Source organism: Giraffa tippelskirchi, chromosome 10 (assembly GCF_054371585.1).
Source record: "Giraffa tippelskirchi isolate mGirTip1 chromosome 10, T2T-mGirTip1v1.2.pri, whole genome shotgun sequence".
In the NCBI taxonomy this organism is placed as follows: domain Eukaryota; kingdom Metazoa; phylum Chordata; class Mammalia; order Artiodactyla; family Giraffidae; genus Giraffa; species Giraffa tippelskirchi.
Window position 1 is genome coordinate 58,806,273 of NC_137284.1, and position 27,312 is coordinate 58,833,584.

General features: G+C 40.4%; 1 protein-coding gene and 1 pseudogene across 1 annotated transcript; one reads left to right on the forward strand and one right to left on the reverse strand.

Annotated features, from left to right (window-relative positions):
* Nucleotides 1-581: 581 nt before the first annotated feature.
* On the reverse strand, nucleotides 582-5,823 carry TFPI2 (tissue factor pathway inhibitor 2). The gene is made up of 5 exons (XM_081531467.1): nucleotides 5,658-5,823; nucleotides 5,202-5,384; nucleotides 3,817-3,996; nucleotides 2,483-2,653; nucleotides 582-2,109 (listed from the first exon to the last, which is right to left on the reverse strand). Exons 1-5 carry the CDS (start codon nucleotides 5,743-5,745, stop codon nucleotides 2,027-2,029), a joined length of 705 nt encoding a protein of 234 aa, XP_081387593.1. The 5' UTR covers nucleotides 5,746-5,823; the 3' UTR covers nucleotides 582-2,026.
* On the forward strand, nucleotides 5,744-27,312 carry LOC145522457 (histone-lysine N-methyltransferase SETMAR-like; annotated as a pseudogene).

A 27,312-nucleotide genomic window follows, 5' to 3' on the forward strand; every position in this document is an offset into this window, starting at 1 on the left:
CTAACATTTTATTGCCTGTATTATGTGAGATTCCTCTGTGAGTAGCTTTCTCTCATACACGATTTAGTGTTTAAGACTAAATAAAAAAGAATAAGTCCTTTATTATTTTTCTTAATTCATTAGTTTTCAAAGTAATGAGATAGTGCTCTAGCAACCTTCAAGAGTCACCAAGGAGGTGCATGTGTATATGTGTGTGTAATGATTAACTCATGTTATATTCATATTTATATACTTACCTATATTGTGGTCAGTATTTGTTTTGATGCTCACATTGCCTCATTCCCTAATGGTACTCTCCTGTTCTTGTGATAGGACTCATTAGGCTTTCATTGTTTCCTTGCTTTATTTAATGAAATGGCCCAGTTTCATCTTACAGATTTCTTGTCCCAGATGTACACTCAACGATTACTCTCAAGACCTCTGGTTTCTTTTAGTGACTATAATTTGGACAGTAGCTGTACCTACTACTACTGGATTTGCATTGATTCAAAGACTTTGCAATGAAAGGGTGGAAGACACATTTTTATAGAATATATAATATAGTATTCTATATATAATAGGTCCAAAATAACACTACAAAATGCATTTTCGGAATTTATTTGACTCTTGGATTATATTTTCCAAAAGATACATAGTCAAATTACTAGTTTTGAAAGTCATTGAAAATAATCATATACCCTTTTCACAGTTTTGCCATTATTTAATATTTATTTAGGTTCAATTGTTTTGGTTGGTTTCCAATTTTAGAAAAATGCTTTTTATTTTTTAAATGTAATTTTGATTTTAAATGACATGAAAATTTACATGGTCCAAGATCAAAACTATATAGTAAGGTACATTCACATCTTCCTTCATCTTATAGATAACCATTTTTAATATAATATCTTTGTATCTTCTATTATTTGTGTATGTGTATTGAGTCACATTGTTCTAGATCCTGTTTTTTTAAAAGTATTCTGAGGATTAGATGATATTCACATATAAATAATTTGCTCACTTTTCATCCATAAGTTCTTCAACCAACCCCCTACTGATAAGTGTCTCATTTGTTTCCAGTTTTCAGTTATTCCAAATAATACATCAACCACGGCATATAGCATTTTCATTTTTTTTGTTGTTGTCATACCATTGGGATAGATTTTTAAAAAGGACTGTTCAAGAAAAGCACAAACATACTTATACTTTTGCCAGATCAGGGGCATACTTTAAAATATTACTCTTGCCAAGAAAATGTAGGAATTTAAAAAAAAATCTTGTTACAGAGAAAGAAAAAGACTATTTAAATGAAATGATCATATTTATCAGAAATATTTTATTAGTGGAATTTAAATTATTAAATGTATGCATTGTCTCTGATATAAATACAGTACAAAAATTTTAACAACATATGCTGAGTGGGGATGGATGGATAGATGAACAGAGAGAATTTTTCCCCTCTGAGGAGAACGTTTCTGATATAATTAATGTACTAGCTTTTTAATTCAGTCAAAAATTTTAGTTTATTATCTTTTAAATGACACAACAGAAATGGAAGTAAGTTAGCAGGATCTACATAATAGCATTTGTAACATTTTTTGAAGTATTGGTAAATATTCAAATTTGCCTCCTTGGGCCTAAAATATAATCTAATTTTTAAATGGAAAATTAAATATACTTGCTGGTCCTTTTTATGATTCTATATGTTAAAAAATATGATTATATTGTCTTATGTTTTTCAGTTACAATCATCTTCTGAAATTAGGGAGAGCAACCCCAAGAACTGAGTGAGTCATATTTGCTTTTATATCTTACGCACAGCAAGAATTTAACCTCATAAAAAAATAGTTGAATAGCATATTTAAAACAATAGATTCACATTTGAATAGCAGCTACTTATGTATTAAAAAAATACACAAATAAAAAATGTAACATGTAAGAACTGGTGAATAAATCACTAATGATTCGCTGGCATGTGTTACCATGTTGTCCTTCAGATATAACCATAAGGATATTCACAAGATGACATACAGAAAAGAACAGAAGCTGGTTAAAATTGCTTCTTCTTAATTTTCAATCTTCTGTTGGCAAAGAGAAGTCTTGGCATCTTCTTGTTCTTTTCCTTCTTCAAGGCTAAGATCAACAAAATAAAAATAAACATCATATGTCCCCAGTCTGTAGGCTCATTATAAATCACCATTTCTGACATGCTTACAAACCCACATCGTCTTACTTTTAATGAGTGTGAAGTCAGTTTAACTCACTATCCACTAAGTTAATAACATTCTACCTTTAAAATATCAGTACACAGCTACTGCCTACTGTAGTTAGCCTGTGTGAGCATTTAGACAAAACTAATCAGTGCTGAAGTGCTATTTATGTAGAAGTAGTCTAGAAATGGCAATATGCTATTAGTAAAATGGGTACATAAAATAATTTTGTTTATAAATTATGTATAAAGTTAGTTTAAAAACTGAATAAGAAAAAAAAAAACACAAAACATTACCTTTTACACAAGTGCGTTTGCAGTCCTTCAAGTTGACAAAATTATTGTCATTCCCTCCACAGCCAGTATAGGTGAAGGCCTCGCAGGCTTTGTGTCTTGGGTTAAAATAATAGCGAGTGACATTAGCAGAACACAGCCCCTCATCTTTTGGGCTGTAGCAAAATGATGGAGCTTAATGGAAAAGAAAAGAAAATTAGAAATGCAGTAATACTTGAAATAATAAGCTGTGCTGATTACTGAAGTAACTGAAGAACATCTAATCCCATAGAAGCTTCTTTCTGAATCCAAAGTATTATACTAAGCCATTTTAAAAGTGTGCCTTAAATTTCAAACACATAGTTTGTTAATTATAAATTCTTATGGAGTAGACAGAATTTCAAGCTATATTTGTGTATCATTTGAATGTGTAAAGAAATTAAACCCCCAAAATATATATGGTCAGGTAAAAATGAGCTATGTTTCAAGAAAAAATATGTGACATGCTTTGGCACATTGTCTTGTGTTGGTAGTTTTATTTTCAATGTTTCTATCAGTTCTCCTTCCATTGTTAATCAAGAATACATGTATCTAATTCCCAGGTAGCCACTGGAACACTTAAATTTACATAAACAATTTAAGAGAACACCAGCAACAAGCATCTCCTCATTAATTCAAGATTTTGCATACTCAACACAGTATAGCTACAGAGCTTTATCGGAGACTGCCAAAGCAAATTTTCTTTGTTTGTTGAACTTATCTATGTGTACGTGTCTCTGCTGTGCCTATGGAAAATGCCTGGACTGTCTCTACAAACATTACCCACTGCCCAAGTAACCCATCATTTTAGGGATCACATGGGATATGTAGGTAAAACATGGGGAGGAGAGATCAATTTGTGCTACAATCTGTAATTACTAAAGAACACAGAAATCTAACGAAAAAGTTTAGAAAATTTCAGGTTTCACCAGCTTAAGTCTCTCTCTCTATCACACTATCTCATATATATACCTGATTTCATACATGTGATTCATTAATGAGCACTGTAGTTTTTTTATGTGCAAGTTAAATAGATGAGAAATAGTTCTCAAGAAACAATGCAGAAGAGGAAGTAGAAGCTTGAATCATAGCTTCGTCACTTTCCAGCCCTGAGATCTTGGCAAGTTATTAAACTTCTAGCTGGCACTCTCACACGTAAAAATATTCCCTCACAGGGCAGTAGTGTGCAGACTGGTATCATATTATATGTGAAATCATCAGAATGCAAACCAGGTTAATTTCATATCAAATTATTAATGTTTTCACCCTAAAGTCTAAATAAAGAAATGAAGTACAAACAGCGCAAAGAGAGTATTTACCTCTCTTTGGAGCACAGAAGTTCATACACGTAGCTTCATCCGGGAACCGGTTCTCATTGCTGTGACACCCACCAGATATGAACTTTTCACATGTCATAGAACTTAGATTGAAGAAATACTGTTCTCTGAGCTCCCCACACTGCTTCTTACTCACTTTTAACCGGCAAATTTTGGGAACTTCTAGGAAAAGGAGGGCATAAAACAATGTTAGTCAAAAATTAGCCTTCTTACTCTTCCTTTAAAACTTAACTGTATTTTCAGAAACCACTGGTGGTGGCCAGGGGTAGATGGTGGGAGAGGAGGGGACGCATGATATTTAGTGCTGGGCTAGTAAACGCCCAAAGATTGCCCATCAGTCCATCTACAACAAGATTTTGTATCCTTGGGTCCAGCATTCCACAGATTCAACCAACCCAGGGAGAAAATATTCAGGAAAAAATAATTTCTGAAAGTTCATTACAAAAATAAATAAAAACAACAAAGCTTGAATTTGTCCTATGCTGGTAAGGAATCTAGAGATGATAAAGTATAAGGGAGAATGTGCACAGGTCATATGCAAATACTGTGGATTTTGGCATCTGAGAATTGGAGTCTTGGAACCAGTCACCACAGACACAGAGAGACAACTCTATTCAGCTTTTGTTTTGTTAACAGTGTCTCCAGACCTGACTCAGATATGATAGATTTTTCACCCTTGCTAGAAAGATTATTCTCTCAGAGTGTTCTGATTGTTTCTACATATGAAATTAATCAAACTTATTCACAGGAATACACATTTTTCCCTGGCTCAGTCCCTTTAACGGCTGAGCCCCATGTTCTGTTACAGGCCTTCACAGAGATAGTAAGCTTAATTAAAATAAAATTGCAAACAGCATTGTGAATCTCTATATTTTTTATATCTCTATACTAACCCAGGATCTCTTTGGGTATCCAGGGACAAAAGTAAGGTTATAGTTAGCTAAATTCGGACGTTAATAACAAAATCCACTGAAAGTATTTCAGATCGCTACACAGTGGACAAGAGAAAAACGCCCTCTCAAGGAGGCATAAAAACCATGGGTTTGGAATTAATGATAAATACAGACAGGCACTTATGTTGCACCTAATACATCACACTCTTGCATCCTTATGCCTTAGGTGAAATCTTTCCGGAGTCTACACACACTGAATTATGATAAATGCCAGTTAAGGGAGAGGAAATGTTTGTCGTTGGAAGTTTCATGATCACTTTTAGTCAACTGAAAAGCAATAAGCCTAACTTAATATCTGAGAAAATCAAGGATGAAACTTACTATAGAAAATGGGATGCGAAAAATAAGCTCATTTTCCACTTAGCCCTTCGCTGCCACAGTACAGGAGTTCTGGGCGTGGGGGCGAACACTTACTCTCAATCTTCCAGCATGCTTCGTTGCAGGCCTCCAAAGTTTCAAAATTGTTGGCATTGCCCTCGCAGCCCCCGTACATGAACTCGCTGCAGCTCTGCGTGTACCTGTCGTAGTAGTAGCTGGGGATCCGCGCCCGGCAGGGCCCGTCGTCCGGGGGCAGGAGGCAGATCTCCGCGTTATTTCCTACAGGAGGGGCAGGAGAGCCACAGACAGAGGCGGTCAGTCGCATCTCGGTGGAGGGAGAGGCTTCTCCCGGGGTGGTGGGGGTGGGGAGGTTTGTCCCAGCAGCTTCCCAGCCCAGCAGAAGGGCCTTACAGAGACAGAAAGTGCAAACTTGCGGTGCACGACAGGAATTAGAGAAAAGTAGGGCACAGAGAGCTGGTGCAGGGATCCGCGGAACCCCTGCCGCCTGGCCAGGGCGAAAAGGAGTCCCCTGGGATCGGGCTGGTGGGGTACCTGGCGGCGCTTGCGGGGCATCGCCCAGCGCAGTTCCCACGAGGAGCAGCGACAGAAGCATCAGCCAGAGGGGGCGAACCGAGACCATGGTGTCCGGATTCAGACGGTGCCAGCGAGAGGAGGGGAGGAGGGTGCACAGCGTTCAACCTCCAGGCGGTCTGGATCCCAGCGCGGTGGGTGCCGCTGCTTTTGTAGGGTTAGCGGCCCTCAGAGACGGGACAGGGCGGAGCGCGCCCTCGTGGAGCCTGGAAGGGAGGCTGATTCATGCTCCGTGAGCTCTATGACCCGGCCGCCTCCCTGCGCTGGAAAGTGTTGTGCGGGGGAGAGGAATTCCCCGCCAGGCTGAACCTGGCCCCAAACTTTCTCCCGTGGCTCGGCGGGGATGACCCAAATGAAACATTGTGTCAGAGATGGGAAGTCGACAGGCTTGAGGGAAATGACCTGAATGTGATTGCACAAGGTTCCAACTTGCAGCATCACGCAGAGGCCTGAATCTACACTTTGAAAGCACAAAGTCCATGTCTTTGGCGGGCAGAAAGTGTGAAACTCCTAGGGCCCAAGGAAGCGGAGCTTATTACATTAGATCCTTTAATTAGATTAGAAATGTAAGCATATGCGTATATATTTACCTCTGTACATAGATATGGGCTTCCTTGGTGGCTCAGATGGTAAAGAATCCCCCTGCAGTGAGGAGACCCAGGTTCAATCCCTGGGTAGGGAAGATCCCTTGGAGGAGGGAATAGCAACCCACTCTATTCTTGCCTGGAGAATTCTATGGACAAAGGAGTCTGGCAGGCTTCAGTCCATGGGTTCGCAAAGAGTTAGACATGACTGAGCGACTAACACTTTCACACATATTCCTATTTCAGTAGAGGTCTAATTTACATTTCATGGGCTCATAATATGTCTAAGTGTATAGTTGGATTAATTTTGACAATTATGTATACCTCTGTAATCACCACTCCAATCCAGAATTAGAACATTTCTATCACCCCAGAACATTCTCTCATACCCTTTCCCAGTCCATCCTTCCAACCCTAGGCCAGGGACAATAACTCTTCTGATCAGCATAGATTGGATTTCCCTGTTCTAAATCTCATGCAAACAGAATCATAAAATATGTACTGTTTTGTACTTCACTTAACTACTGTTTTTAAGACACACATATGCTATTGTAGGGGCTTTCCCTCGTGGCTCAAATGGTAAAGAATGTGCCGGCAATGTGGGAGACCCAGGTTCAATCCCTGGATTGGGAAGATCCCCTAGAGAAGGGAATGGCAACCCACTCCAGTATTCTTGCCTGGAGAACTCCACGGACAGAGAAGCCTGGCGAGTCACACAGTTCATGGGGTCCCAAAGAATTGGACATGACTGAGCGACTAACACACACACTCACATGCTATTTTAGAGTTTGTCCCTTGTAAATGTTGAGTAGTCTTGCAATGTATGAGTATACAACGAATGTCCTGTTACTGGACATTTGTATTATTTCTACTACTATGAATAAAGCTCCTTTGTGTATGCAAACAACTTTCATTACCCTCAAATAAAATATTTTAAAATGTTAGAAACTGCCAAATAGTTTTCCAAAATGATTTTCCACCCCTATCAGCCATGTGTTTGAGTCATAACTGTGTTTTTGGAGCCGGGACATGAAAATCCAAAGGGCAGTGGCCTTGGGGGATGGGGCGGGTGGGTCCTGAAGCTTTGACCAAATCAGCTGCTTCCCATACATTTCTCAGTGTCAGTGTGTCTATTACCATTCATTGGTGCTTTCACATAATAACCTGAGCCTAGCCTTTTATGTATACAAAACAAATGATCTACACTGGGATTTTATATGAAATGTTAAGGATATTTTTGGAGAATATTTTAATGGGTTCTCTTGATGACTGTGTCTTTCCTTCCTCCACCTTTTCCTCTTGCTCTATTTAATATTCTTAAGAGAGTAAATATTCCTGGCTTCTTCTGAAGATACTGAAGGGAGTTGACAAGAGTTCTTTCCAGTTTCGGAAAATCTCTCTGCTCAAGGTGAGTTAGTAATCTGGGATATTTCCACATATAACGCCTAGGGCCAGTTTTCGGTTTTCCTGGTGTCATGGCAAAGAACCATATTCCTAGGAAAACTAGCCTGGTCTGGAAATACTCTGTGTCACTTATGCTGTCAGATTTCTAGGTATCTATGGTTAAGAGTGACAGGGTTATAAGGATAAAGGTTGAACAACCAGCTTGCCAGGAAGGAAAAAAGAAATGGGGGAGGAGTGTGTTGGTTTGAATATTTTACTGATTTCCATGGAGTCAATGCTCCCAGTTATGGCTGATTCCAAACCACTAGAGTTGGAAATGAATGAATACAATCGAGTTCACCAGAGCCAACGTGAGCTGGCTCCAGCAAGTCAAACACTGAGGCAGCCAATTAGTTTTGGAAAGGTATACTCCTCTGAGAATCAGATTAGATCTTCCTAATATCTCCCAAATACTAATAGGGGAGGGAAATTTTACCAGACATTTAGCCAGGATCATGTTGAGATAATCACTTCATGGCAAATAGATGGGGAAACAATGGAAACAGTGACAGACTATTTTCTTGGGCTCCAAAATCACTGCAGATGGTGACTGCAGCCATGAAATTAAAAGATGCTTGCTCCTTGGAAGTAAAGCTATGACAAATCTAGACAGAGTATTAAAAAGCAGAGACATTACTTTGCTGGTAAAGGTCCATATGGTTTTTCCAGTAGTCATGTATGGACGTGAGATGCTTTTGAACTGTAGTGTTGGAGAAGACTCTTGAGAGTCCCTTGGCCTGCAGGGAGATCAAACCAGTAAATTCTAAAGGAAATCAGTCCTGAATACTCATTGGAAAGACTGATGCAAAAGCTGAAGGTCCAATATTTTGGCCACGTGATGCGAAAAGCTGACTCATTAGAAAAGACCCTATTGATGGGGAAAGATTGAAGGCAGAAAGAGAAGGGGATGACAGAGGATGAGAAGGTTGGATGGTATCACTGACTCAAAGGACATGAGTTTGAGTAAGCTCTGGGAGATGGTGAAGGACAGGGAAGCCTGGCACGCTGCAGTCCTTGGAGTCACAAAGAGTCAGACATGACTGAGTGGCTGAACAACAACAGCAATGTTGAGAAGAAAAGCTAATTCCACTTCAAAGGTAACCTATTTCCATTCCTCTGAATGTGTTTAAATATGTCTCCCAAATAGACTAAAAACAGATTCAAGGATTGAGACTGAGACGCAATTACCATTCAGCATTGACTATTGTCAATTCTGTTCTTTGTTCTCAGCTGCTAGCAATTTGTGATCACTTTTTGCTTCATGTATTAATAGAAAGAATAATATTTTGAATTAGGCAGATTATTTTGGAGAATTGTATGGTGCAATGGGAAAGCAGACTTGGGAGTCAGAGGGTACCTGGATTTTCTTTCTTGCTTCTTTGGAAAAGTTACATAAACTCTTAGAGCCTCAGTTTTCTTACCTGTGAAATGGATATACTAACTGTCCCTTATAAGTGTGCTGTGAGGTTTTGACTCAGACAGTAAAGAATCTGCCTTCAAGCAGGAGACCCAGGTTTGATCCCTGCCTTGGGAAGATCCCCTGGAGGAGGGAATGGCTACTCATTCCAGTATTCTTGCCTGAGAAATCACATGGACTGAGGAGCCTGGCAGGCTACAGTTCATGGGGTTGCAAAGAATTGGACATGACCGAGCACATACACACACATACTGAATATAAGATGCATTCCAACTTCAGAGATACTATAAGAAAAAAAGAGTGTCTTAGAATTGACAAAATACACAGTTCTTGAGGGTTCAGTCCCTGGGTCTGGAAGATCCCCTGGAGGAGGGCATGGCAACCACTCCAGTATTCTTGCATGGCGAATCCCATGGACAGAGGAGCCTGGTGGGCTATGGTCCATGAGGTTTCAGAGTCAGACACGATTAAGCAACTAACACACACACACACACACACACACACACACTTGTGAGGACTAAAAGGAAAGCACCTAGGAACTCAGAGAGATGAGCTTCAGTTCCTCACACCTAGGCACAGAATCCACTAGAATCATCCCATGTCCTAGTTCCTACTGAAAGCCTTGGCACAACATTTTAAGATGAAGCATCAACCACAACTGAGAAGCAGAGCACCACGAATTGACCTTGCAGAACTGCAACCCATGACTTTGCTCCCATCAGATTTCTTCTTTGGCTGAGCTCAGAGGTCACCTCTCCACTTCGGAAGGTGTCACACAATCAGATATCGCTTTGTGATGAGCTCTTCTGGGGAAGTGAGCTTCAGGGCCCTCTCAGCCCCAGCAGGTACTCAGTGCTCTCCGGCCTGCTGTGTAACAGATGGAGGGGCACGAGGTCAAAACCTCACCCTTCACCCCTTTTTGGTACAGAGGCTATGGACGCCGGTTGAAGTCTGTGCACAGAAGTGCTCTAGAAATGTCCGTGTCCTCCCTTGTTGTTGTTGTTGTTAAGTCTCTCAGTTGTGTCCTACTCTTTTGCAACTCCATGGACAGTAGCCCTCCAGGCTCCTCTGTCCATGGGATTTCCCAGCCAGGAATACTAGAGTGGGTTGCCATTTCCTTCTCCAGGGGGTCTTCCTGACCCAGCAATCGCACCCACATCTCTGCATCTCCAGCATTGGCAGGTGTATTCTTTACCGCTGAGCCACCTGAGAAGTCCAGTTTCCTCCCTTGCTCTGTCCCAAATACAGCGTGTCTCTAACAGCTCTGTGACCACTGAGCAGGGACAGGGAAGGAGAACTGAACACATGGGGGAGTTAGGAGTGTGAAATTGTCAAGCCAGGTGATCAGAAAGAACATTACCCTTTAGTTGCAAAACCCGTGAGTATTTTTATATCCCTGAAAAAGATCTTTTCCAGTATGAGATGAAGCTAAAATTCCTGGGACTACTTGAAGTTACTGAATTTATTTTTAGGACTGTGTGGAAAGGAGCTATGTGACCACTACAATCAGCCTGCATACGGATGTCATAGTACTTCTATCTCCTTAAACCTGTGTCTAGGCCAAAAGGCTAGCACAGCACAGCCGAGGAAAAGAATTCCTTTATCCGGAGTCAACAGGAAGTGCAAGGCTGGAGGGAACTGGGAAGAATAATCACCCAGATTGATTTGTCATTGCCAGACCAAGTGATAGCTCTAATGGCGCAGCTAAAGATAGAGGCTCAAAATAGCTTAGAGATCTCTAAAATAGGGCATGGAGTTCTTGCATTCTTATAGTGTGTGCATGAGTGCTCAGCCGTGTCCAGCTCAACTGAGTTGACAAATACAATCCTATGGACTGTAGCCGACCAGGCACTTCTGTCCATAGGATTCTCCAGGCAAGAAGCCTGGAGTGGGTTGCCATGCCCTCCTCCAGGGGATCTTCCTGACCCAGGGATCGAACTCGGGTCTCTTGGATTGCAGGTGGATTCTTTACCACTGAGCAACCTTTGAAGTCCCTGTTCTTATAGAGTGAATGCTGAAAAGAACTGTCAATACCATCTGTTCCAGTATTGTTATTTTACCTTTATGAGTTGAGGCCTAGAAAGATAAAATGTCCAATCATGTTCACTTGCCTTTGTTGTTGGCAGAGCTGAGCCTAGAACCCACATTCCTGATATTTAGTCAGCCCTGGATTCTTTCTGACATAGCCAGACCAAGGCTCTTTCCACTGTGTCAGGACCTTAGAGTATTTGCTGCTTAGTTTCTCAGTCATATCCAACTCTTTGCAACCCCGTGGACTGATCCTCTGTCCATGGGGATTCTCCAGGCCAGAACACTGGAATGGGTTGCCATGACCTCCTGCAGGGGATCTTCCAAACCCGGGGATTGACCAGGTCTCCTGCTTTGCAGGCAGATTCTTTCCCATCTGAGCCACCAGGGAAGCTCTTAGAGTATTTTTTTTTAATAAGTTTATTTATTTTAGTTGGGGGCTAATTACTTTACAATATTGTAGTGGTTTTTGTCATACATTGACATGAATCAGCCATGGGTTTACATGTGTTCCCCATCCTGAACCCCCCTCCCACCTCTCTCCCCATCCCATCCCTCTGGGTCATCCCATTGCCCCAGCCCTGAGCATTTCTCTCATGCATAGAACCTGGAATGGTGTTCTGTTTCACATATGATAATATACATGTTTCAATGCTATTCTCTCAGAACGTCCTACCCTCACCTTCTCCCTCAGAGTCCATAAGACTGTTCTATGCATCTGTGTCTCTTATTCTGTCTCGCATATAGGGTTATCATTACCATCTATCAAATTCCATATATATGCATTAGTATACTGTATTGGTGTTTTTCTTTCTGGCTTACTTCACTCTGTATAATGGGCTCCAGTTTCATCCATCTCAATAGAACTGATTCAAGTGTATTCTTTTTAATGGCTGAGTAATATTCCATTGTGTATATGTACCACAGCTTCCTTATCCATTTGTCTGATGATGAACATCTAGCTTGATTCCATGTCCTGACTATTATAAACAGTGCTGCGATGAACATTGGGGTACATGTGTCTCTTTCAATTCTGGTTTCCTTGGTGTGTATGCCCAGCAGTGGGATTGCTGGGTCATATGGCAGTTCTATTCCCAGTTTTTTAAGGAATCTCCACACTGTTCTCCATAGTGGCTGTACTAGTTTGCATTCCCACCAACAGTTTAAGAGGGTTCCCTTTTCTCCACACTGTCTCCAGCATTTATTGCTTGTAGACTTTTGTATAGCAGCCATTCTGACTGGCGTGAACTGGTACCTCATTGTGGTTTTGATTTGCATTTCTCTAATATTGAGTGAGGTTGAGCATCTTTTCATGTGTTTGTTAGCCATCTGTATGCCCTTAGAGTATTTAGTGTTCACTTAAATACCAGAATTGGAGCACACAAACACTCCTGTGAGTTCAGGAGCAGCATTTTGTATGTCAGATTCCTGCCTCTGTTCTTTTCCACACCCTCCCCCACCTTGTGAAGTTTATTTGGAGCACAGTAGCTTCTAGAATTCCCAAGTCCTGAGCATTCTGTTCTATCCCCTGAGAGCCCCGCAGACTTGAAAGGTGACCATGAATTTAAGGAAAGGATTGAGGCAGACGGTCTTCCTCTCTGTCAGACACCCGAGGGAGTGGTGGCCTGTCTAACTTTTGAGTGAATGAGGAGAATTAATTTAACCCAGTGATTTGTGGATGCATATCATAACATAACATCACCACTTAAGAAGTTACATTGATAACTCCTCAATAAAGAAAGTTCTTGCTGCCCGTTAGTTTAGTCCTGTTAAAGTAAAATCTGAAATGAGTCCAGCTGGCACTAACAAGGAGTTTGCACATCTGCAACGAAAGGCAGCTAATCTCTTCTGAGTGATTCAGTGGTCACGAGAGTTTTGTTAAAAGTTTAGACAGTTCCTTCACCAGCTAGACATTTTTCTAGTGGGTTGGGCCATGGAGGAAATGTTTGCTCTATCACACCCTCTGTCGGACACAGAGTGCATTTATCAGTGTTACATAATAAGGTGGAGTCACTTAAAAGCATGAGACATTCCCTATGCCTAATTTTATTATTCTCCTTCTCCCTAAGCAGAACAAGATAATGAAGTATATGATGTGTCTCATACTGTGGTCATTCTTTCATTCACCTATTCTAAAAATAAGCAGATTAAACATTTAAAGTGTGTCCAACTCTGTGCCTTTGTGTACATTTGGGATACAAAGATGATAAACACACTAGGTATCTCATGACAAAATAGGGTAGATGGATAAACACTGTGACCCAGTGCAATATAGTGTTCTTAGTACAATATTAAAAATCTGTATGAGGTTCTACGGGGCCATGGAGGAAGAAATAAAAATTTAAGCAAGAGCTTAATTCACAATAAAAACCAATCCAGGTCAATATACCTCATATTGCGTCTTCTGTGTCTATGGGACACAGGCTCTTCTTCATCAGCTAGTTGCTTTGGTTGGTTCTTTTAGGAGCTGGGGTGATAGCAAAGCATTACCCTCCTCAAGAGGGCAGAATTTCAGAACCCCCCTTTCTCTTCTTCCTAGATGTATATTCCATCAAATGTCATGCCTACTTGGGATGCAGACCATCTTTTTTCTCATTTAGGTTGCAGGACATTTAACTATGTAGGGCACCGAGAAGGTTGGAACAGATTTTGAACTATTTTACCGAAGTTGTTAGCATTGTGCAGCTTCACCACCTATCCAGAATTCTAGCTGAGATTACCAATCCACTAGAAAGAGTGGCAGGTTAAGAATGAGGAAAGGGAGGAAAAATTTCCCTGAACTCTTGTATACCATGTGGGATCATCAATAGCGATACATGTTTGGATAAAATGTTTGTTCAGAGTTTGCACTGTACTTTGCACTCATTAGCTCGTTAAATACTCCCACAATAACCAGTTAAGGAAGATACTTTTCCCCCCCATTTTGCAAATGAGGAAACTGAAGCTTTCGATAGATATGTGACTTGGCCAAAACTATATATACAAGTAGCACAGGCGGTCTGGTTTCTGGTCCCCTGGTCTCACTGTGCCCACATCCTTTTCTTCCATGTTCATGGGGACTAAAGTCAGACTCATTTAATAGAACGTGTGCTTGTGACCCTAGTTCAGTACCTGGGCAGCTCTATCTCAGCTTACCTCTCTCCTCAAATATGAAGTTATAATTGAGAACTGGCAGAGAACTGCAATTTAAATGCACTGCTCTAATGCTCTAAGAGAAACATCTGCTGAAGTTGGTAATCAGATAAGAGGATTGGGAGAGTTAATCACTAAAGACCTTATTTTCAGGGTTATATTTAGCAGAGAGTAATGGATCTTGACCTTTCAAGTATAAAGATACACTTTCATGAGAAAGTCTGGTTATTTTTATACTCTAGCCTAAATCCCATGTTGGTTATACATTACTTACTAATGTGTCATAAGCCATTCAAACGTTCATTTGCTATAGCTTTATGTAGAAAAGTTTTGTGTTTTAAGTCACAAAGGAGGGACAACCTGCCATTTGGGGGCAGAAGGAGACGTGAGCTACAGTTTGAAAGGGGCCTGCAATGTGGGAAACCTGGGTTTGTTCCCTGGGTTGGGAAGATCCCCTGGAGAAGGAAACACTACCCACTCCAGTATTCTGGCCTGGAGAATTCCATGGACTGTATAGTCCATGGAGTCGCAAAGAGTCAGACATGACTGAGTGACTTTCATTTCACATACATCTCCTAGCATTCACAGTCTTGTTTTGTTTTTTCCCTCTTATTAACTGTTAGTGAGAAGAAAACTGAACTGAACTGAAATGTTTGTATTAGAAGAGAACTGAGTACTAGTCTGGACTAGATATACTGAACCAGTCAGAGAAGGCTGAGTTGCTCCTACGGGTCAACGGACTGTCCTGTATTCTCTATCTTCCTTTCTCTTACAATAGAGGACATGCCCTGGTCCAATCAGAGATCAACCCGTTAGCCACTTCTCTGGGTCCTTTCTTCTCTTGCTTTCTCAAGGACTTCACTCACCCCTCTGTGACATCAGCTCTGGCCCCTTTCTCATCCTTCAGCACAGACACCCAGGTTGTAAGTTTCCATTTGGAATGCTCTACCTCTGGTTGTTTTCATCCCAAACTTACAGTTCGTATTTGACTCTATGGCCCTTTCCTATTAGGACCCCACTTCACCCCTCCCTTTCCCAGCAAAACTTCTCAGAAATGTTATCTTCACTATCTGCTTCCACTTCCTCATCTCTCTTTTTTTCCCACATTCCACTCAATAAGCTTTCACACTGAGAAGAGAAAGAAAAAGTGCTCTTGTCAAGGGCGACCCATCGCATTGCCACATCCTACTGGATCTCCCAATACATATGACAAAGCAGCTGGTTCTAAGGTCACCAGAGACCACATTTTCCCAACTATATTTTGTCTAACCTTTCAGCAGTAGCTAACAATTTCAAATCCTTCATCATTCTCAAAATGCCTTTTTTTAGTCTTCACCATACCATATTCTTTTGGTTTTTCCCTACTTAGTTGATTTAGTAAGACCTGGAAAGTAGGATCTCATAAATATCTGGGGAATAAACAATTTTTTATTATTACCAATCTCCTACTTCTTTTCAAATGTCTTAAAAACCCAACTTGCTCAGTAGAAACAGAGAACTAGAGTTGCCCTGGGGAAGAATGTGAGCTGTCATAGAATCTATTTGAATGTCTAGACTCATTTGTGCTTAGCTACAGGTTGAAAGAGATTGGCATGCAATTCGTGTAATAAAAGTAGCAACAAATACAAAAGCAACTGGCTTTGAAAAACCAAATATGATAAAATGTGTGATCAACTTGATTAGATGGAAGAAAAAAACCCAAACCCAAACTACCTTTTATGTGATAGGAAAAAAACTCTCAACAGAAAAAGAATGATTTATGGAAGGATGTAGTATAAACACAGTAAGAGATAAGAAAGTTGATTTTGTTTGCTGCTTTCACACCTAGCAATCAAGAGCACCTGGTCCCTGGTAGTTAATAAATATTTGCTGAATAAATAAATGCTTGTTAGTAGCTATCATTTTACTGGCCCATGTACAAAGAGGAAGAAGAGTAGATACACAGATATAAAGGGACACTTATGGGTGTTCAACACAGTGTCTGGCACATGGTAAATGCTCAGAAGTTATTAACTAATTAATCCTCATCACAACAAGCTCATTTTCCTTTATTAATTTCATCTCATCTCCTCACTTTAGAGGCTTCAGTGTTAATCCTTTGTTCTCTTCTCTTTTCTGTTTTTTCCTGGCTCTCTCCTAAGCTCTGGCCTTTCCCCTAAACTCCAGACTGCCTACTCAAATGAATGTGTAGCAAGCGTTTTAAACATGGGATTCCTGTTCTCAAGTCTTCCCCATCTCAGGAAATATTAAGTTGGTGCAAAAGTAATTGCAGTTTTGCATTGTTGAACTTTACCACTTGATACTGGAATACATTCTTAAATAAATGTGGTCATGTTATACATCATTTTAATGCACATTTCTTTCTTTATGGTTTTTGATAATGAATTATTGCTGTTTATTTTATATGTATTTTAGACTATGGAAAAATGATGTTAGACCAAAAGCAAATTCGAGTGACTTTGTTATTTGAGTTCAAAATGGTTCATAAAGCAGCGGAGACAACTCAAAACATCAACAATGCCTTTGGTCCGGGAACTGCTAATGAACATACAGTGCAATGGTGGTTCAAGACGTTTTGCAAAGGAGACGAGCGCATTGAAGATGACGAGTGCAGTGACCGGCCACCAGCAGTTGCCAATGACCAACTGAGAGCATCATCAATGCTTGATCCTCTTAAACTACACAAGAAGTTGCCCAAGAACTCAACATCGACTATTCTGTGGTCATTTGGCATTTGAAACAAATTAGAAAGGTGAAAAAGTTCAATAAGTGGGTGCCTCACGAGCTGACTGCATTTCAAAAAAAAAAAAATTATCATTTTAAAGTGTCGTCTTCTCTTACTATCAGTTCAGTTCAGTCGCTCAGTCGTGTCTGACTCTTTGCGACCCCATGAATTGCAGCACGCCAGGCCTCCCTGTCCATCACCAACTCCCAGAGTCTACCCAAACCCATGTCCATCGAGTCGGTGATGCCATCCAACCATCTCATCCTCTGTAGTCCCCTTCTCCTCCTGCCCCCAATACTTCCCAGCATTAGGGTCTTTTCCAATGAGTCAACTCTTCGCATGAGGTGGCCAAAGTATTAGAGTTTCAGCTTCCACATCAGTCCTTCCAATGAACACCCAGGATTCATCTCCTTTAGGATGGACTGATTGGATCTCCTTGCAGTCCAAGGGACTCTCAAGAGTCTTCTCCAACACCACAGTTCAAAAGCATCACTTCTGCGGCACTCAGCTTTCTTCACCATCCAACTCTCACATCCATACATGACCACTGGAAAAACCATAGCCTTGACTAGATGGACTTTTGTTGGCAAAGTAATGTCTCTGCTTTTAAAATGCTATCTAGGTTGGCCATAATCTTCCTTCCAAGGAGTAAGTGTCTTTTAAATTCATGGCTGCAATCACCATCAGCAGTGATATTGGAGCCCAGAAAAATAAAGTCTGACACTGTTTCCACTGTTTCCCCATCTATCTGCCATGAAGTGATGGGACCAGATGCCATGATCTTAGTTTTCTGAACGTTGAGCTTTAAGGCAACTTCTTTAACTCTCCTCTTTCACTTTTATCAAGAGGCTCTTTAGTTCTTCTTCACTTTCTGCCATAAGGGTGGTGTCATCCGCATATCTGAGGTTATTGATATTTCTCCTGGAAATCTTCAGTCCAGCTTGTGTTTCTTCCAGCCCAGCGTTTCTCGTGATGTACTCTGCATATAAATTAAATAAGCAGGGTGACAATATACAGCCTTGACATACTCCTTTTCCTATTTGGAACCAGTCTGTTGTTCCATGTCCAGTTCTAACTGTTGCTTCCTGACCTGCATACAGGTTTCTCAAGAGGCAGGTCAGATGGTCTGGTATTCCCATGTCCAGAAGAATTTTCCACAGTTTATTGTGATCCACACAGTCAAAGGCTTTGGCATAGTCAATAAAGCAGAAAAAGATGTTTTTCTGGAACTCTCTTGCTTTTTCGATGATCCAGCAGATATTGGCAATTTGATCTCTGGCTCCTCTGCCTTTTCTAAAACCAGCTTGAACATCTGGAAGTTCATGGTTCACGTATTGCTGAAGCCTGGCTTGGAGAATTTTGAGCATTACTTTACTAGCATGTGAGATGAGTGCAATTGTGTGGTAGCTTGAGCATTCTTTGGCATTGCCTTTCTTTGAGAGTGGAACGAAAACTCACCTTTTCCAGTCCTGTGGCCACTGCTGAGTTTTCCAAATTTGCTGGCATATTGAGTGCAGCACTTTCACAGCATCATCTTTGAGGATTTGAAATAGCTCAACTGGAATTCCATCACCTCCACTAGCTTTGTTCATAGTGATGCTTTCTAAGGCCCACTTGACTTCACTTTCCAGGATGTCTGGCTCTTATTATATGCAACAACAATTAACCATTTCTCAATCAGATTGTGACATGTGATGAAAATGGGATTTTATATGGCAACCAGTGGCGACCAGTTCAGTGGTTGAAGTGAGAAGCTTCAAAGCATTTTCCAAAGCCAAACTTGCACCAAAAAAGGATCATGGTCCCTGGTGGTCTGCTGCTGCTCTCATCCACTACAGCTTTCTGAATCTCTATGAAACCATTACATTTGAGAAGTATGTTCAACAGATCAATGGAATGCACCAAAAACTGCAGTGACTACAGCTTTGCAGCTGGCATTGGTCAACAGAAAATGCCCAATTCTTCTCCACAACAATACTCGAGCACTTGTCACACAACCAGTATTTCAAAAATTGAATGAATTGGGCTAAGTTTGCCTCATCTGCCATCCATATTCACCTGACCTCTCGCCAACCAACCACTGCTTCAAGAATCTTTTTTTTGTTTAATTCATTTATTTTAGTTGGAGGCTAATTACTTTACAATATTGTAGTGGTTTTTGCCATACATTGACATCAATCAGCCATGGGTTTACATGTGTTCCCCATCCTGAACCCCCCTCCCAACTCCTTCCCCATCCCATCCCTCTGGGTCATCCCATTGTTCTGAGCATTTGTCTCATGCATCGAACCTGGAATGGTGTTCTGTTTCACATATGATAATGTACATGTTTCAATGCTATTCTCTCAGAACGTCCTACCCTCACCTTCTCCTTCAGAGTCCATGAGACTCTTCTATGCATGTGTGTCTCTTATTCTGTCTCGCATATAGGGTTATCATTAGCATCTTTCAAATTCCATATATATGCATTAATATACTGTATTAGTTTTTTTCTTTCTGGCTTACTTCACTCTGTATAATAGGCTCCAGTTCATCCATCTCAATAGAACTGATTCAAATGTATGCTTTTTAATGGCTGAGTAATATTCAATTGTGTATATGTACCACAGCTTCCTTATCCATTTGTCTGATGATGAACATCTAGCTTGCTTCCAAGTCATGGCTATTGTAAACAGTGCTGCGATGAACATTGGGGTACACGTGTCTCTTTCATTTCTGGTTTCCTCGGAGTGTAAGCCCAGCAGTGGGATTGCTGGGTCATATGGCAGTTCTATTCCCAGTTTTTTAAGGAATGTCTACACTGTTCTCCATAGTGGCTATACTAGTTTGCATTCCCACCAACAGTTTAAGAGGGTTCCCTTTTCTCCACATTCTCTCCAGCATTTATTGCTTGTAGACTTTTGGATAGCAGCCATTCTGTAGGGCATGAAATGGTACCTCATTGTGGTTTTGATTTGCATTTCTCTCATAATGAGTGATGTTGAGCATCTTTTCATGTGTTTGTTAGCCACCTGTATGTCTTTTTTGGAGAAGTGTCTGTTTAGTTCTTTGGCCCACTTTTTGATTGGGTCGTTTATTTTTCTGGAATTGAGCTGCAGGAGTTGCTTGTATATTTTTGAGATTAATTGTTTGTCCGTTGCTTCATTTGCTATTATTTTCTCCCATTCTGAAGGCTATCTTTTCACCTTGCTTATAGTTTCCTTTGTTGTGCAAAAGCTTTTAATTTTAATTAGGTCCCATTTGTTTATTTTTGCTTTTATTTCCAATATTCTGGGAGGTGTCTCATAGAGGATCCTGCTGTGGTGTATGTTGGAGAGTATTTTGCCTATGTTTTCCTCTAGGAGTTTTATAGTTTCTGGTCTTACATTTAGATCTTTAATCCATTTTGAGTTTATTTTTGTGTATGGTGTTAGGAAGTGTTGTAGTTTCATTCTTTTACAAGTGGTTGACCAGTTTTCCCAGCACCACTTGTTAAAGACATTGTCTTTCCTCCACTGTATATTCTTGCTTCCTTTCTCAAAGATAAGGTGTCCATAGGTGCGTGGATTTATCTCTGGGCTTTCTATTTTGTTCCATTGATCTATATTTCTGTCCTTGTGCCAGTACCATACTGTCTTGATGACTGGGGCTTTGTAGTAGAGCCTGAAGTCAGGCAGGTTGATTCCTCCAGTTCCATTCTTCTTCCTCAAGATTGCTTTGGCTATTCAAAGTTTTTTGTATTTCCATACAAATTGTGAAATTATTTGTTCTAGTTCTCTTAAGAATACCGTTGGTAGCTTGGTAGGGATTGCATTGAATCTATAGATTGCTTTGGGTAGTATACTCATTTTCACTATATTGATTCTTCCGATCCATGAACACGGTATATTTCTCCATCTGTTTGTGTCCTCTTTGATTTCTTTCACCAGTGTTTGATAGTTTTCTATATATAGGTCTTTTGTTTCTTTAGGTGGATATATTCCTAAGTATTTTATTCTTTTCATTGCGATGGTGAATGGAATTGTTTCCTTAAGTTCTCTGTTTTCTCATTGTTAGTGTAGAGGAATGCAAGGGATTTCTGTGCATTAATTTTATATCCTGCAACTTTTCTGTATTCATTGATTAGCTCTGGTAATTTTCTGGTGGAGTCTTTAGGGTTTTCTATGTAGAGGATCATGTCATCTGCAAACAGTGAGAGTTTTACTTCTTCTTTTCCAATCTGGATTCCTTTTATTTCTTTTTCTGCTCTGATTGCTGTGGCCAAAACTTCCAAAACTATGTTGAATAGTAGTGGTGAGAGTGGGCACCCTTGTCTTGTTCCTGACTTTAGGGGAAATGCTTTCAGTTTTTCACCATTTAGGATAATGTTTGCTGTGGGTTCGTCATATATAGCTTTTATTATGTTGAGGTATGTTCCTTCAATTCCTGCTTTTTGGAGAGTTTTTATCATAAATGGATGTTGAATTTTTTCAAAGGCTTTCTCTGCATCTATTGAAATTGTCATATGGTTTTTATTTTTCAATTTGTTTATGTGGTGTATTACATTGATTGATTTGTGGATATTGAAGAATCCTTGCATCCCTGGGATAAAGCCCACCTGGTCATGATGATTGATCTTTTTAGTATGTTGTTGGATTCTGTTTGCTAGGATTTTGTTAAGGATTTTTGCATCTATGTTTATCAGTGATATTGGCCTGTAGTTTTCTTTTTTTTGCGGCATCTTTGTCAGGTTTTGGTATTAGAGTGATGGTGGCCTCATAGAATGAGTTTGGAAGTTTAACTTCCTCTGCAATTTTCTGGAAGAGTTTGAGTATGATAGGTGTTAGCTCTTCTCTAAATGTTTGGTAGAATTCAGCTGTGAAGCCATCTGGTCCTGGGCTTTTGTTTGCTGGAAGATTTCTGATTACAGTTTCAATTTCCATGCTTGTGGTGGGTCTGTTGAGATTTTCTATTTCTTCCTAGTTCAGTTTTGGGAAGTCGTACTTGTCTAATAATTTAACCATATCTTCCAAGTTGTCCATTTTATTTGCATATAACTGCTGATAATAGTCTCTTATGATCTTTGTGTTTCTGTGTTTCTGTTGTGATCTCTCCTTTTTCATTTCTAATTTTGTTGGTTTCATTATTCTCCCTTTGTTTCTTGATGAGTCTGGCTAATGGCTTGTCAATTTTATTTATCTTCTCAAAGAACCAGCTTTTGGCTTTGCTGATTTTTGCTATGGTCTCTTTTGCATTTATTTCTGCCCTAATTTTTAAGATTTCTTTCCTTCTATTAACAGTTGGGTTCTTCATTTCTTCCTTTTCTAGTTGCTTTAGGTGTAGAGTTACGTTATTTATTTGGCTTTTTTCTTGTTTCTTGAGGTGAGCCTGTATTACTATGAATCTTCCCCTTAGCACTGCTTTTACAGTGTCGCATAGGTTTTGGGTTGTTGTGTTTTCATTTTCACTCATTTCTATGCATATTTTGACTTATTTGATTTCTTCTGTGATTTGTTGGTTATTCAGCAGTTATTCAGTTATTCAGTTATTCAGGAGTTCTGGGACTCCTATGATTCGTATGTTGGTGAGTTTAACATTGTCCCAGAGGTCTCTGAGGTTGTCCTCATTTCTTTTAATCCTTTTTTTCTTTTTTCCTCTCTGTTTCAGTGTTGTTCAGCCTCCATATGTTGGAATTTTTAATAGTTTTTATCCTGTAATTGACATCTAATCTTACTGCATTGTGGTCAGAAAAGATGCTTGGAATGATTTCAATTTTTTTGAATTTACCAGGACTAGATTTATGGCCCAGGATGTGATCTATTCTGGAGAAGCTTCCGTGTGCGCTTGAGAAAAAGGTGAAATTCATTGTTTTGGGGTGAAATGACCTATAGATATCAATTAGGTCTCACTGGTCTATTGTATCATTTAAAGTTTGTGTTTCCTTGTTAATTTTCTGTTTAGTTGATCTGTCCATAGGTGTGAGTGGGGTATTAAAGTCTCCCACTATTATTGTGTTATTGTTAATTTCCCCTTTCATACTTGTTAGCATTTGCCTTACATATTGCAGTGTTCCTATGTTGGGTGCATATATATTTATAATTGTTACATCTTCTTCTTGGATTGATCTTTGATCATTATGTAGTGTCTATCTTTGTCTCTTTTCATCACCTTTGTTTTAAAGTCTATTTTATCTGATATGAGTATTGCTACCTCTGCTTTCTTTTGGTCTCTATTTGCATGAAATATCTTTTTCCAGCCCTTCACTTTTAGTCCGTGTGTATCCCTTGTTTTCAGGTGGGTCTCTTGTAGACAAAATATATAGGGGTTTTGTTTTTGTATCCATTCAGCCAATCTTTGTCTTTTGGTTGGGGCATTCAACCCATTAACATTTAAGGTAACTATTGATAAGTATGATCCCGTTGCCATTTTCTTTATTGTTTTGGGTTTGAGATTATACACCCTTTCTGTGTTTCCTGTCTAGAGAAGATCCTTTAGCATTTGTTGGAGAGCTGGTTTGGTGGTGCTGAATTCTCTCAGCTTTTGCTTGTCTGTAAAGCGTTTGATTTCTCCTTCATATTTGAATGAGATTCTTGCAGGGTACAGGAATCTGGGCTGTGGATTATTTTCTTTCATCACTTTAAGTATGTCCTGCCATTCCCTTCTGGCCTGAAGAGTTTCTATTGAAAGATCAGCTGTTATCCTTATGGGAATCCCCTTGTGTGTTATTTGTTGTTTTTCCCTTGCTGCTTTTAATATTTGTTCTTTGTGTTTGATCTTTGTTAATTTGATTATTATGTGTCTTGGGGTGTTTTGCCTTGGGTTTATCCTGTTTGGCACTCTCTGGGTTTCTTGGACTTGGGTGATTATTTCCTTCCCCACTTTAGGGAAGTTTTCAACTATTATCTCCTTGAGTATTTTCTCATGGTCTTTCTTTTTGTCTTCTTCTGGGACTCCTATGATTCGTATGTTGGTGAGTTTAACATTGTCCCAGAGGTCTCTGAGGTTGTCCTCATTTCTTTTAATCCTTTTTTTCTTTTTTCCTCTCTGTTTCATTTATTTCTATCATTCTATCTTCTGCCTCACTTATCCTATCTTCTGCCTCTGTTATTCTACTGTTGGTTCCCTCCAGAGTGTTTTTGATCTCATTTATTGCATTATTCATTATATATTGACTCTTTTTTATTTCTTCTAAGTCCTTGTCCAACCTTTCTTGCATCTTCTCGATCCTTGTCTCTGGGTTATTTATCTGTAACTCCAATTTGTTTTCCAGATTTTGGATCATTTTCACTATCATTATTTAGAATTCTTTATCAGGTAGATTCCCTATCTCTTCCTCTTTTGTTTGATTTGGAGGGCATTTATCTTGTTCCTTTACCTGCTGGGTATTTCTCTGCCTTTTCATCTTGTTTATATTGCTGTGTTTTGGATGGCCTTTCTGTTTTCTGGCAGTTTGTGGTTCCTCTTTACTATGGAGGTTCCTCGCTGTGGGTGGGGTTAGACGGGTGGCTTGTCAAGGTTTCCTGGTTGGGGAAGCTTGTGTTGGTGTTCTGGTGGGTGAAGCTGGATTTCTTCTTTCTGGAGTGCAATGAAGTGTCCAGTAATGAGTTTTGAGATGTAAATGGGTTTGGTGTGACTTTGGGCAGCCTGTGTATTGAAGCTCAGGGCTATGTTCCCGTGTTGCTGGAGAATTTGTGTGGTATATATTACTCTGGAACTTGTTGGCCCTTGGGTGGTGCTTGGTTTCAGTGTAGGTATGGAGGCATTTGATGAGCTCCTATCGTTTAATGCTTCCTGGATTCAGGAGTTCTCTGGTGTTCTCAAGATTTGGACTTAAGCCTCCTGTCTCTGGTTTTCAGTCTTATTCTTACAGTAGCCTCAAGACTTTCCATCTATACAGCACTGATGATAAAACATCTAGGTTAATGATGAAAAATTTCTCCACAGTGAAGGACACCCAGAGAGGTTCACAGAGTTACATGGAGAAGAGAAGAGGGAGGAGGGAGATAGAGGTGACCAGGAGGAGAAGAGGGGAATCAAAAGGGGAGAGACAGATCCAGCCAGTAATCAGTTCTCTAAGTGTTCTCCACAGCCCGGAACACACAAAGAGATTCACAAGTGGGGCTGAGAAGAAAAGGGGGAGTGGGGAGATGGAGGTGACCTGGTGGAGAAAAAGGAGAGTTAAAAAGGGGGAGAGAGCAATCAAGCCAGTGATCTTTCTCCCAAGTAAATATGGGTGCTGAAGATTGGGTTCTTGAAGATACAAAGTTGATAACAAATACTAAAAAGCTAAGATTAAAAATCTAGAGTAGAGTTTAGGTTCTCAAAAATACCATATTAAAGAAAGAGAAAAAAAAAAGAAAAGAAAAAACCACCAGAGTCACAAAAAGTATAAAATATATATACATGAAGTTTGCTTTAAGAAAAATTAAGGTTAAAAAATAAATAAAAAGGATATAACTTTTTAAAACAAGTCTTAAAAAATAAAAAAAGTACAAATAAAAATAAGGGTTTTTTTTTGCAAGGTAATAGTTGGTTATAAAAATGAAAATTGAAGGAGTAATAGGGGACTTAAAAATAAAAATAAAATAAAGAAATATAATAAAATTTAAAAAATTATAAAAAAGTTTTAAAAATGATAATAGTAAATATACATCTAGGACTTTCTCTGGAGCTGTTACGGACAGTGTGGGGTCAGTTCATTTTCAGGTAGTTCCTTGGTCTGGCTTGTACTTCTCATGGTCTCTAGGCCCCTTCCTATGTAGTCGGTGCTAAATACAGGGTTTTAATCTGTTGTATCTGTCACTTCCAAGGCAGTTCCCTCTGTTTCTTTTAGCTTCTTCTGTTTGCTGGCCCCTCCAGTGTCTAATTTCTGCCCTGACACAAGGGGAGTGCTTGTGGCCGCTTTTTTTTTTTTTTTTTTAGTCTCACTTGTTCAGTCGTGCTGTGGGGAGGGAGGAACACTGCAAACAAATCTCACTGGCGTGTGCTCACAATGTTTAAACCACACTGGGTTAGCCCCGCTCCCGGCGTGTGTGCTTTTCCAGTCTACACTGCTCAGACTCTAGGTTGCACTGCTGGGAACTATCTGAAGCAGCCCCTGGGGTTGCCTGTACTTCCCAGGTTTAAGCCGCTCAGGTTCTGGTTCCCCGGTACTTCACAAAGGTGCAGACTTGGTTGAGTCTGGGCTTTGTGCCTTTCCCAGGTCCGAGCAGCTCCGGTGACCAGGTTTTTGACTAGCGTAGTCGGGGGCTGTACCTTTTTCCCTTCCCCCGCCCCAGCCACTCGTTTTTCTGGGGGTACAACGGGTGCAGCTTCCCGGGTGTGCCATGCTCTCCCCTGGGGAGGTGATCTCTGGCTGCGATCCTCTTGGCGGGTGTCGACCCTCCAGAGACCCAAGAAGCCCTGGTTAGCAGCGAGGTCTGTTTGCAGTTTGGTATAGGATACCTCTCTGGGGCCGTGATTCCACCCTTCCGGCTCTGGCTGCCCTCGCCTGCCTGCCTCCTGTTGGGGATGGGCTGGTCCGCAGCTGGCTTGCTCTGCTCAGTCCTGTGTTCTGTGAGCTGGCCTGGCGGTGTCTTAGGTTAAGGCTTTTCACGGGAAAGCTATCCCACAGTCTAGGTTGCTGTCTCTATCTAGTTCCCTCAGATTGCCCTTGGGGCATTCAGGCCCAGTTCTTACCCAAAGCAATGCAGCCCGCCCCTCCCTGCCCAGCCCCCACTTGCTAGTTGGGGATGTGCGCGTCTGTGCTGCGCGCCCACTGGGAGTTGCTGTTAGGTACGTAAACCGTGGGTTTTATTTATTTATTTATTTTTCCTCCCAGTTGTTTTGCCCTCTGCAATTCCAAGGCTCGCCACAGATCCGCTGGAGAGAGTGTTTCCTGGTGTTTGGAAACTTCTCTCTTTTTTAAGACTCCCTTCCCGGGACGGATCTCCATCCCTACCTCTTTTGCCTCTCTTTTTATCTTTTATATTTTGTCCTACCTCCTTTCGAAGACTATGGGCTGCCTTTCTGTGTGTCTGATGTCCTCTGCCAGCATTCAGAAGTTGTTTTGTGGAATTTTCTCAGCATCTAAATGTTCTCTCGGTGAATTTGTGGGAGAGAAAGTTGTCTCCCAGTCCTATTTCTCCGCCATCTTTGCTTCAAGCATCCTGACAACTTTTTGCAGGGAAAATACTTCCATGACCAGACCAGCAGGAGGCAGAAAATGCTTTCCAAGAGTTCGTCGAATCCTGAAGCACGGATTATACTGTTTTTTTTGCTACAGGAATATACAAACTGATTTCTCATTGGCAATAATGCGTTGATTATAATTGTTCCTACTTTGTTTAA

Bases quoted from the DNA above. Each gene is read 5' to 3' on its own strand.
- TFPI2 (XM_081531467.1), bottom strand. From the start codon at position 5,745: ATGGTCTCGGTTCGCCCCCTCTGGCTGATGCTTCTGTCGCTGCTCCTC. The intron at 2,654-3,816 runs GTAAATACTCTC...TTTTCCATTAAG, and splicing joins CTTCTGTGCTCCAAAGAGAG to CTCCATCATTTTGCTACAGC. The intron at 2,110-2,482 runs GTAATGTTTTGT...TGTTGATCTTAG, and splicing joins CAAACGCACTTGTGTAAAAG to CCTTGAAGAAGGAAAAGAAC.